This window comes from Lemur catta, chromosome 3 (genome assembly GCF_020740605.2).
Source record: "Lemur catta isolate mLemCat1 chromosome 3, mLemCat1.pri, whole genome shotgun sequence".
Lineage (NCBI taxonomy): Eukaryota > Metazoa > Chordata > Mammalia > Primates > Lemuridae > Lemur > Lemur catta.
Window position 1 is genome coordinate 76,851,128 of NC_059130.1, and position 12,214 is coordinate 76,863,341.

The following is a 12,214-nucleotide window of genomic DNA, read 5'->3' on the forward strand; positions in this document are numbered from 1 at the left end:
CAAGAAAAGCTTTTAAGATAACACAGCATGGTGTGTGAGTGTGTAGACCAGGTTGAGAGAGGGGGATTCTAAAGGAAATGGGAAATAAAAGGGCACATGTTTGTACATCCCAAACTGCTGTTCACAGCATGAGGAGAGGAGGGGCTGTTGACACACAGTCTTCACCTACGCTGGATGGGCATGCTACGCTGGGAAGCTAAAGTCTCTGACTTCCTGAAGCAATGAAATTAGTATCATCTTTGATGTTTACACCCTGAGACATCTCTCTGTCCTCTTGATGGCCTGTCTTTTTTTTTTTTTTTTAATTTTTGTTTTTTTCCTTCTTCCTTCCAAATGCTTTTTCCTGCCGGCTTATGGTTTGGGCTACTTCCTTAATGAAAGTGTCCTCTTAGTTTCAGAAGCAATTACCTCTGCAGCTGATTTATTTTGTTTATTTATTTTTATCTTTAGCTCAGCTCTGAATGGGCTTCAGAAAGTAGAGAAGAAAATCCATTCTGCTTTTTGAGGAACATTGGACAGCCGAATAAATGCAGGTATGTAGATTTGCAAATTTTTAAAAAAGAAAACAAGGAAAATATATAGTTTTTAAAAAGAATAAGGAGACTTTGATTTTGTACCTATAGGGTTATCTGTACTATTGCCTTTAATTTTTAAAAGTTGATATTTTTATTCATTCCCAATGTTGAATGTGCTGGTTGGAAAAAAAATCTCAAGATTACAAAAGTATAGGAGGTACGGAGTAAAGTTCCGTTATAATCTCTCCTAGATATTCACCACTGTTAACAATTTCTTGTATGTTCTTCCAGATTTAATATGCATAATGAGAAGAGCTGTAATGTCCATATTATGCTTCTTTCACTTTACAGTACATCATGTACATCTTTCAGTATTGATTATGTATAGCTTTATGTCATCCTTCTTAACAGCTGGACAGTCATCCCTTGTGTTGATGTGCTTTATTGTATTTAGTCCTCTCCTGTTGGACATTGTCAATTAAGTTTTTTTCTTCTTTCAAACAATGACATGTCTTGTAAATGTATAATTATACACACTTGCTTATTTCCCTTGGGTTAAAGGATATAACACTTTCCTTGAATTCTTTCCCTGTCATATCTATAAAGGATCTCAAGGACAAAGCTTTATCTCATATTATGAAGTAGGCTTTTATCTACTCTGTTTTCCATCTTGATTTTTCAATGTGGGATGGGGTTGGGGGCTCAGTGCTGGGGTTTCAAATGGTCTTGCCTGTTGATCTGAATGTCAAGGTAGATTATAAGCTTAGTCTTTCAGCTAGGTTTCCGGAAGATTCTGGTTTTCAGATTTATTTTGGAAGTTAAACGATTAAAATCAAATGCCTCTCAGTTTGTACATTAAGGCATATTTGATTCATATCCATCTTTTAAGCATCTCACCTCACCATGGCAGCTAATAGACTAAGGAAATGAATTTGGTGAGAGAATTGTGACTGCTGTCTGCCCTATATGACTTTTCTCTTTTGAGGGAGCTTCCTTGGGTCATTCCAGAAGCACCCGCTGTGTGTAAACCTGTGTGCTTCCTACTGGGGATATGGGATGAATGGCACAGTTCTTGTCCCCAAGGAACTCATAACATGCGAGTGAGAGAATGGCAGACAGACACATGAGTGTGGTGGTCATATTTCCTGTGGTTAGTGCAGTGGGATGCATTTGGGAGCACAGAAGAGAGAGCTGAGAATTTAGGGAATGGGACAGAAGTTTAGAGAAGGCTTCCTGGAGGAGGTGATGTCTGAGCTGAGTCCTTAAGAAAGTTGAAGTTTGCCATGAAAGGGATAAGAGGAAAGTATTCCTGTAGAGGAATCGGTGTAAGCAAAGGCAGGAGGGTGAGAAGCAGCACTGGGATAGGGGAGGATGCAAAAACAACATGGGTTTCAGCTGGGAGTGGTAGAAGATCAGGCTTGTGAGGCTGACTGGCCAGGTGATGGAGGGCCCTGATTCAGAGTTTGAGAATTGACGTGTAGATTAATGGAAGCCATTGGAGGATCTGATATATGTTACAGAATCATTACTTTGAGGGTTAAGTGAAGGTTGGGTTGGCAGACAGGAAGAAAGTAGGGATGTGGTGGGGTCAGGGAGGTTGGTTTGTAGGCCACTGGTGTTGGGGCAGGGGAAGAAAGGATGTGTAAGGCTTTCCCTTATTTCTCCCCTCTCTGGCCTTGCCCAGGGCTGAGTTGGCTGAGGTTGGTTCTTTGAACTTAGTTGCCTGCCCTTTTGAGGGCACCCGTATGAGTGACTTACTTGCAAGCTTCTCACCGTGGGTTCAAACCTTTCCAGAGCAAGGCAGGACAAGGTGTGCTGCCCATTCTCCTGCCTGCCCAGGGAGTAATGGGGACCTGGCTCCAGTCATTCATTCTCATGGCTCTTCCGGGTGACATATGAACATGTGTTGGTAGTCATATTTTGCATGCTATTTCAGAGGGGAATGTGAAGATAGGTAAGACCTAGTTCATGCTGTCTCCAAGCTTGCTGTTTAGTGAGAGAAAGAAATAAAATTAAAGCACTGTCATTCCTGCCGTAGGTCTGTTCAAAAGTTACATGATTCCAGTAGAGGTAGCGGCAGAATTAGTAACTAATAATCCCTTAACATCATTGATTCCAGAATGGACCACATTTGTCAGCTACAGCTTGTGTGCAAATAGAGAAAATAAATTCAGGCCATGTCTAAAGTTAGTCTGGTTCTTGAAAATATGGTCTGAGTGTAATTAATTAATTAGTATGCATAATTATTTTCCATGGTTTCACCTCTTGTAAATTCTGACACGTTTGGTTTTCAGGAAGGGGAGGGGCGGGGAGAGGTACTTACCCGCTACCAAGCATTTCTGCTTGCTTTACCCTCGTAACGCTCTCTTTTGCCACATGAACATTGAGCATGTAGAGTGACCACAAAGCCTTGTTTTCCTTCCACAACAGTATCTAAATATAAAAGAGGACTGCAATGCCATGGCTTTCTGTGCTAAAATGAGGAGCTCCAAGAAGACCGAGGTGAATCTGGAGGCCCCCGAGCCGGGGGTGGAAGTGATCTTCTATCTGTCGGACAGGGAGCCCCTCCGGCTGAGCAGTGGAGAGTATACTGCAGAGGAGCTGTGCATCAGGGCTGCGCAGGAATGCCGTGAGTACTGGCCGCTGCCCGGGGCTTGGGAGGTTTTGGTGGCACTCTGTCCCAGGAGCAGATCTGGGGTCTCTGCCCCTTCTGGCTCTGCTGAGCAGAAAGAGGTGTAGGCTCTGGGGTTGGGGGTGTTCTGCCCTGCCTTTGGCACTTACTTGCATGTGGTTTTAATTCTGAGAGTTTCACCTTTTACTTTGTTCATCTGCAAAGTGGCTTACTCCTCCTCCATCACTAACGAGCTGTAGGATACCAGGGGGTGACGCTCGACTGCGTGGAGTCACGTTCTCATCTCCCCCACATCCATACAGTTGGAATAACACCAGCACTACAAGAGCTGGTGTGTAAAGCACCTAGCTCAGAGTACAAGCCCCACAAGTAGCATCTCTCACTATCTTAATAATGATTTGAAACTTGTGACAAGTTTGACCCGTCCTTCGGCTGCCGTGACCTGTGTGATGCTGAGTTGAAGTGAGAAGCTGAGTGTCCTTTGTGGCTTGGTCTGGTCGCCAAGTTGTGAAAAGGACAGTGAGGCTGTCAACAACACTGTCTTTTTTTTTTTAAGTGAGGCTTGTCTTTAAGTTAGCTCATCACCCTTAGAAGGTGGGAAACCAAAGTGACTAAGTAAACAAAGCCTCTTTCATTATCCTTTGAGCTTGAGGACATTGCCAGTTTTTGTCTAATTTTAAATGACAAGTAAAGTTAAACGGTAGGAACTTAGTCACAGATCTAATCCACTTAGATTGTGGTGTGATGGTTGTACAAATCAGTAAATATACTAAAAGTCATTGAATTATACTAAAAATGGACAGATTTTATGGTATGTAAATTATATCTCCGTAAAGCTGTTATTATTAAAAAGATCAACTCATTTTATCATGATAAGTGAAATAACTAGCTTTGATGCCAGACAGCCTTATCCATGCTTTATTTATACCATCTTTAACCCTCACAACAACTCTGGGGAGATAGTATGGTTATTTCAAGAATCGCCTACCTTGCGAGTAATATAGCTTGACGAGAAAACCCATTTTCTCAGGATATATGTCTTTCTGCCTAAAATGCTTTATATAGAGGGTTCCAATAAAAAGAGAGAGGTTTGTGCTGTAGGGAAGAGCGTAGTGGACTCTTCCTAACTACATATAATATGGCATAAAATGGGCTTGAGCTATAGATTAGTGGGAAAATGCAGTAATATTTTAAAGTTATTTTGACTAGGCAGCGATGTGTACAAGTAACCAGTTTTAGACAACAGCTGTAAACGTGCTTGTAATTAGCAGAACAACTGGATGTAAATCACTGCTTCTAAAGTATTTTTTAAGGCTTTGGTTTTTTTTTTTTGTTTGTTTGTTTTTTTGTGTTCCCTCCTTTCCCTGGAGATTCAGTTTATAGTGTTTGTTCTCCTAGCCAAGCCTCTTGCCATCAGCACAGGAGTTACAGACCTCACCCAGTTTGCTAGCAAGGATCGTTTCTTGCAGAGCTGTTGGGCTGCAGTTAATGAGGGACCAAAGAGCTGCTGGGAAAGGAGATGTGAGGAGGGAGCCTGTGTATCTGCTGTGAGCGGGCTCGGTGTCCGTCCATTGGGGTGTGGGTTTCTAGCTAGTCTGTGGATGGAGCATGACCGGCATCTCTTCTGTGACTGGCTCGGGAATATTACAGAAGTTTATTAATTTTAAAAATACATATATATACTGAATGCCACAGAGTCTTGTAGCTCGCACTGTTATAGTAAGTGACGTTTGGGGACAGTATTGTTTCCTTTCCTCTTTTTCACCTCTGTGTGGTAAAGTGTGTTCTTTTGGCATTTACTGCTTCATCCCCTCAGCAGCTCTGTCTTGGTTTGAGTCTCAACTCTGCATTTTACAGGACTAGTAACCTTGAATTAGACTCGATCTCTGGAGGCCACGATTTCTTCATCTGTAAAATGATAGAAATAATGCTTATCTCATTAGGTATCAGGAGGATTAAAAGATAAATTTAGAGTGTGTTAGCCTGATGCCTGACACTTAGCTCTCTGTAAATGGTGGTGGTGGAGCACTGTTCCTCTGTACCTCTGTATAAAAAGTATACCTTTGATCTTCCTGTTTATGGGTAGCAATATCGTTAGAATGAGACCTGTGTTAAATTACAGACAGTTCCATGATGACAGATAATTTACGCTTCAGATATGTATGTGTCAGTGCATGTTCACATACAGATATGCAGAAAGAAGAGCCGGGTTTCCCAGCCAGCCCACAGAAGCCATTTGATGAATGAAAACCCATAGCATACTTGAAACATAGTCCTAATAATACCGGATCCAAAAGCTATTTGCCTTTGTTCCCAAGGGAAATGCTCTTTAAAACTTATCTTCTCTGTTTATAAGGAGGAATAACTTCTGAAGGGATAACTTCACATTTCTTGAGAAGCATGCATTGAGGCATTCAGGAGAGGACTTCTAGATGCCAAGGCGTCCAGAGCTTCTTAGCTCAGTGTCTGCATTGGAGAGAGTCCCTGCCTAGGGGAGAGTCGGGGAGGGGCTTGTCAATGTCAGTCTCACTTCAGATGTCCGATTTGGCAGACAAGTTCCAGTTACCTTATATTCTCCCACTTTTTTTTTTTTTGTCATTTAAGTTTATTGTTTCTTATTTTGAAGCCTGGCTGCTCATGAAAATATCAGTAATAATTGATTATTGGCAGTCTTTCTCCCCCCAGCCCGTTTAGATCACAGGTCTGTATAATTTTAGTCAAGGGTTTAGAAGTGAGTGGCTTTGTAATATTTCTTGTCTTCCATTATTCTTGCACTGAAGGAGGTCACCAGTGGGCTGGGGAGCCCAGCAACCACTACGGGGCCAGCCTTGCTAAGCGTGTATCTTCTTGTTAGCTGGCTACTAATAAAAAATAATTATAACGGAATACTTAAGTATATTTATTATTAATGGTAATAGATTTTAATCACTGACAAAATCACTTTGGTTATGATTTATTCTAATATGAATTTTGTGTACTACTGCCAGGGGACTTCTTTGTTTAATGTATGATTACTGTGTGTTGGATTATGTAAACATTTTCTATAGGAAACAGATTGTGGATTTCCCAGACTCTGAGAATATTTCTGACTGATTAGCAAGGTGCACATCAGCAGGATCTGTGAACCTCTCAGATGGCCTTTTTTTCTTTTAAGCAGATTTGCTAAGACTTTGTCATAGATCTCTGTAATGAGAAAATCAGACATATTTTTGAATGATTTTAATTTGGTTTGCCAGGAGCTACAATGCATATTCCTGGGGAGTCATAGTTCATGATTATTTTGATTAAAACTGCCCAACTGAACATGGCTGGAAGTCGTACTTGCCCTAAGAGGATTCGAGTAACCAAAATTCTTTGCGGATGAGAGAATTCCTTATCTTTGCCTATGTTGTGCTTTGGAAACAGATGGCCAAATATATCTCCCTTTAATTTTCTGATGTGTCCTTTATTCTTCCGCAGGTATCTCTCCTCTGTGTCACAACCTCTTTGCCCTGTATGATGAGAAGACCAAGCTGTGGTATGCTCCGAATCGCACCATCACCGCCGATGACAAGATGTCACTCCGGCTTCACTATCGGATGAGGTGTGGGACGGACAGGGCCGGTGCCTGCCTGGCTGCCTCTGCGCTGGGGGGCAGCGGTTAGCCGGGGGCCCTGAGTCACTTACCAAGAAGTATCGTAGTCATTTTTGTAGTTTGTAACTTTCGTATTTGCTTGGTATGAGAAAGGACTTCATCAGTATTTGGAATACAATTCAAGATAAGTTTGATCACCCTCCTCTGCCACATTTTAGAAGAGAGAACTCTTTATGATGCAGGGGGTATTTTGAATAGAATTACTATCCTACGGCAGAGTTTTTCAAATGGTGAATCGTGGTTATGAATTTAATTTAGTGGGTTGTAACTAGAATTTAGAAAACAAACAAAGGAAACAGAAGAGAATAGATAGAATCAGCATATATACATATCCTAAGAGTATTGTTTTTTTTTTAAAACTTTTGAGATATGTAATATATATATATATGTACCAGGTCATGATATAAAATATGTTTTTTACTAAAAGTTGCAGCTAAGAAGCCTGAGAAACATTACCTGAAGTGGTAACCTAAAAATTCTACTTTGGTCTTATTCTCAAGGAGTAGATGTTTTGACTGATTTGAAGGATGTTTGACTCTAGGGCTATAATTTTTCTTCTGATGAGCACTTGTCTTTTCTCCCATATTGCACACTTTGCTAAATGTCCCAGTATCTCCCAAGGTGATATAGTCAGTCCTTCAGTAGCTGCAGTTGTTGAGTTTCTAAGCATATTTGCTCAGTAATTGAACGTTTGTTAGTTGTATACGTGTTAAGCACAAGTTAACACGTATTTAGCAGTGGAGCTTATAAATAGGGTAGATCCTTTTTGAAAAGTATCTTAACTGAGATGTAATTAAATCAGTAGATTACCTCAGATGCTTATAGAATGTGGGGACTTGATAGAAAAGCCCTCTGGAATCTCAGAGGCTCTCCACAGTATTATGACTGCCATTTTTGGGAGGAAAGTTGGTAGAGTTGTCATCATTCCAGAAGACAGGGATGTTTTTCTCAGTAGACCCTGAATCAAGATCTAATGTTCTTTGACAATCATTCTAGGGCTGACGTTTTCTCTTCTTTCTGTACTTAACCAAGGTCTCACCTTGAGAGGAAAGCTATATGCTATGTGAGATTCACACCCCAAGTTTAGGGAAACATTCACCCCACCCAGCTGAGCCTTCTGACTGCATTTGGATTTGTTTTTCAAAGTGTAATCTTGCTTTCTGTGGCCTGGGGTGGGGGGAATGGCTTGAAACATGTAGTTGTAGCTGGAAGTCTGGCAGGGGGGCAAGCCTCTGAGTTTTAATTCTTTACTCTAAGTTTCTAAACTCTGCTCAGAGTCTAGATTGATAGCATTTGGGATTTGAGTTTACCTATTCAACTGTTGTTTTTTTTAGTAGGAAAACTGATACCCAGAAAAGAGAAGTGAGTTAACCCACAGTTACGTCTTGTTGGCACTAGAATTCTCTGTGGGGCATTATTCTTTGTTGGTCATATGAATGCCTTGCTATTAAAAGCTGCTTTTGCCTGTTGCCCGTTTCTGGTATCTGCCAGGAAGTACATGGCTACTTCACTTTTAGCACCTTGACTTTGTACCTGACATTGTGCTTCAACAGGATATTGCTTTGTTACCACAGACTCTTTGAACTTGGGGGAAAAAAAAATACCACCCTAAGGTAGAACATTTGCATGACAACAAACTACAAAAATTTTGAAACCTTGTAATCTCACCACTAAAGAAGGTATGATATGAAAATAAATGTTGGTGATTATTTCAGTGGCATCCCAGCTCTATTTTGGGAAATATTTTTGTACTTCTATTATGGTTTGTGTATTTAGGTAATGCTTTTGATAGTTACTGTTTTATAATATATCTTAATATACGACAATCATATTCTTTTTTTTTTTTTTTTTTTTTTGAGACAGAGTCTCACTCTTTTGCCTGGGTTAGAGTGCCGTGGCATCAGCCTAGCTCACAGCAACCTCAAACTCCTGGGCTTAAGTGATCCTACTGCCTCAGCCTCCCGAATAGCTGGGACTACAGGCATGTGCCACCATGCCCGGCTAATTTTTATATATATATTTTAGTTGGTCAGATAATTTCTTAATATTTTTAGTAGAGACGGGGGTCTCGCTCTTGCTCAGGCTGGTCTCGAACTCCTGACCTCGAGCGATCCACCCGCCTCTGCCTCCCAGTGTGCTAGGATTACAGGCGTGAGCCACCGTGCCTGGCCTCATATTCTTTATTCCTTTTCCAGAAAAAAATTTTTTTTGCTTTTTAAGTGAAATGAATTTCACTGTCCATTCAAAAAATTCTCTAGAAACCTAAAAAGGATTCATATGTACAGTACCTGCACATAAACTTAGAATGTGCAGTCATTTGTAATATAATTTTCTAAATGTACATCTCTGATCTATTTCTCCCTTTCTCCTTTCTTCCTACTTTATTCCTCCGCATCATTCTGAAAGGGAATATGGGCAGCTATCACACTATATTTATTTATGACATTTAAATTTTTTTTCCATTGGCATGTTATAATATCAGGAATTTGTGTGTGCTAAGTTTGAACACTTTGATAAGTTTAAAAAGGAGTGTGGAATTTCTGTCTCTACTGTATCTTCTAGTTTTCATTTAGGAGGGTGTTAATTTCGGTAGTCACTGATTTAAAGGTTTGTTTTTATTTTTGATATTTTTGACTTCTTATTAAACAGACAGCTGTCAGCCTTTGACTTGTTTTAGACTGTCTGGTCTTCTGTTTACCTTTAGCCTTTATTATAGTGGAGAAGCTAACCCATTATGTTTGATCTCCGCAGCCTCCTCCTGTCTGAAGATCCAGCCAAAAGGCTTCTAAGCGAAAGACAGTCCCACAGAGCTTTCAGATAGCAGTCTAGAAGAATCTCCTTGTTCAGACCTGATTGGAGATTGTGTTCTGCCCAGAGGGAGTATCTCGGGTCCTCGGCTCTGCCAGGTTCAAGGACTCTTCCTCAGTAGGATGGAAAAAGAAGGCCATGGCTTGGCTGGGCTCTGGGGACATCTGCCTTCAGTGCTTCTCTCTCAAACAACATCCCCCATCCTATCCTTGGGATCCTTTTCTTTTCTTGTCCCAGGAAACCTTCCTTGTTGTACATAATTCTCATTTTCTTATCATTGCCTTCCTCCACCATTAACCATAAGTGACATTTCCTGTGCCATTCTGTGGGTGCCCTACCCTGAGCCATTGTAGCTGACGGAGCTGGTTCACTCCTTACTTCCTGCTTGTCCATGGGAGAGGATCCTGGCTGAGTCCTGGGCATGTGCTCTGTTCTGCCCTTGAAGAGCAGTGCTAGGCTTGGGGACAGCATGAATGCCAGCCTCTAGGTCAGCTGACAGCCTTAGGCTTCTTACTCATGTGTATTGCCCCCTCACTTGTATGGGAATCTGATGTGGTTTACGCTGCATGGGGCTCTGCAGATACGTGGTTCTTCCTGTGTGTGAGAGAGACACCAAAGCCCACAGTCAAATTCTTAGTCGCTTTCATTAGTTACAGGGCAGATAAGGTGTGTAGAATCATTGAAAGTTATAAAATAATGATTTTTACCTTTAAAGTAACTGCTTTATTTATCCTTTCCTTTCTGTGTTAATTGCTACTTCTCAAGTTTGTTCATCTTTTGTTTATCTGTCAAGCACATACTCAGTGCCAGTTATATACCATGTGCTGGAGATTCAGCGGTGAGCAGGACAGCTGCGGCCTCTGCAGAACTCACGGCATTGCTTGGATACCGCCCCCGGCATCTGCTTGTCTCTTGGTCTCTTCTGTTTCAGCCCATCTTCCATGGGGTTTCCTTCTTGGTGGATCCTGCTTCATATCAGCTTGGCTTTTGTTCTTTTCTCTGCCTGTTATGTATGGTCCTGGCTCTACAGCCTGGCATTTATTTACTCTGGTCTCAACTTTCCTTCCTGGACCCTTTTCTGCCTCCTGTCACCTCCCCTGGCAGCAGAGGGCAGCCTCTCCCTCCCTGGCACCTCATTAAAGACTCTGTTATGTCCAGGGAAAACTTACACTTTAGGCATAGTGCCTAGGGGCCTACAAAATGTTCTAATTTCACTTAAAATCAGAAAAAAAATGAATATAATAAAGGCTGGATTATATTCATCTTTATAACAACACAATTGTAAAGTATAGCTATTAATATTTTTTTATGGAAGAAGAGAAAAGTGTTTGGGGACCATGAAAGTCACAACGTAGTCCTGCTTGTGACACATGCCCCATTGTATGTGGCTTTATAGTTGTTGGACATGACTGATTGCCCCCCGAAATGGGGAACTCAGAGGGCAGGAACTGTGGCTGAGGACCCTCCGCATCCCAGGGCCTAACACAGGGCTTGGTATGTCTTAGGCTATGCACATATAGCAAAGACAGATGTCTGAGTTTAATGACAGCTCTTTTTTGGAGGGGAGGGAGGACTTTATTTGTTGCTTCTCCATAACATGGTTGTTTTTTCAATAGTTCATAGGGCATGTCAAAGGGGAAGAGACCCAGGTTCCAGCTGAGTCTGTAGCCTGGAGATGGCCTGAGCCAGCTTGGCTCAGTTGCTCGCTCACATTCCAGAACTTGTGCTTCCCCTACAGGTGGCAGAGGGGAAAGTATAGCTGACCATTGGACAACTCAGGGGCTAGGGGTACCAGCCTACCCAACACAATTGAAAAATCTGTGTATAACTTTTGACCCCCCCCCAAAACTTAACTACTATAGCCTACTATTGACTGGAAACCTTACTGATTACATAAACAGTTGATGAATGTGTAGACAGAGTAGTATTTACATATATTTTATGCATTCATGACATGACTAAATTTTTCTTAATTTTTTTGATGTATCTAGGCTGCGTGGTTTGTCTGAGTGTTTTCAAATTGTCGCAAATCTCCAAAAACTTTTCTGATATATTTATTGAAAAAAAAACAATATAAGCAGACCCACACAGTTCAAACCCATGTTGTTCAAGGGTCAGCTGTAGCAGTTAAGAGAATAGGCTTGTAGTCTTAGGTTACCTAGCTTCGGGGAATTTCGGTTTTCCTCATGCCTGAAACAGAAACTAGGAAATCTACCTTGTAGAGTTGCTGTGAGGATTAAAGGGTATAATGTACTATTACAAGATACACCATCAATTTAATATTAAATAACAGCAATCTGGGAAGTAGGAAACGCTGCTGTATAAGCTATATATCTTGACTGTGTTATGAAACTACATTTCAGGAATGTTAAAATGTGAATAAAAAATAGGTCTTGGACTCAAGGCAGGATGGCCTGGGCCATGCAGCTGATGGGAAGGGTGCGGGGGCTGCGGTTCCAGTCAGCAGGTGTCTCCTGTTTGGGAAGAACAGAGGGGGCGATGGGAGGTCTGAGAACCTGTCTTTGTGATCTTCAAGGAGTCACTTTATGTCCCTGAGTTATAGAGGAGGTGTTGACAGGACAGTCCTCACAGACTGCTTGTAAGAATGAAAAGAAAAGGGGCCCG

The 12,214-nt window shown here is 41.5% G+C and overlaps 1 protein-coding gene across 1 annotated transcript in view; it reads left to right on the forward strand.

Annotated features, from left to right (window-relative positions):
* JAK1 (Janus kinase 1) overlaps positions 1–12,214 on the forward strand; it is a 119,610-nt gene that overhangs the window by 67,926 nt on the left and 39,470 nt on the right. Inside the window, exons 2-4 of the mRNA XM_045547834.1 lie at positions 451–533; positions 2,946–3,144; positions 6,607–6,730. Of these exons, the coding sequence (XP_045403790.1) occupies positions 528–533; positions 2,946–3,144; positions 6,607–6,730 (329 nt within the window). The 5' untranslated portion in view covers positions 451–527. The remainder of the gene's footprint in view (positions 1–450; positions 534–2,945; positions 3,145–6,606; positions 6,731–12,214) is intronic.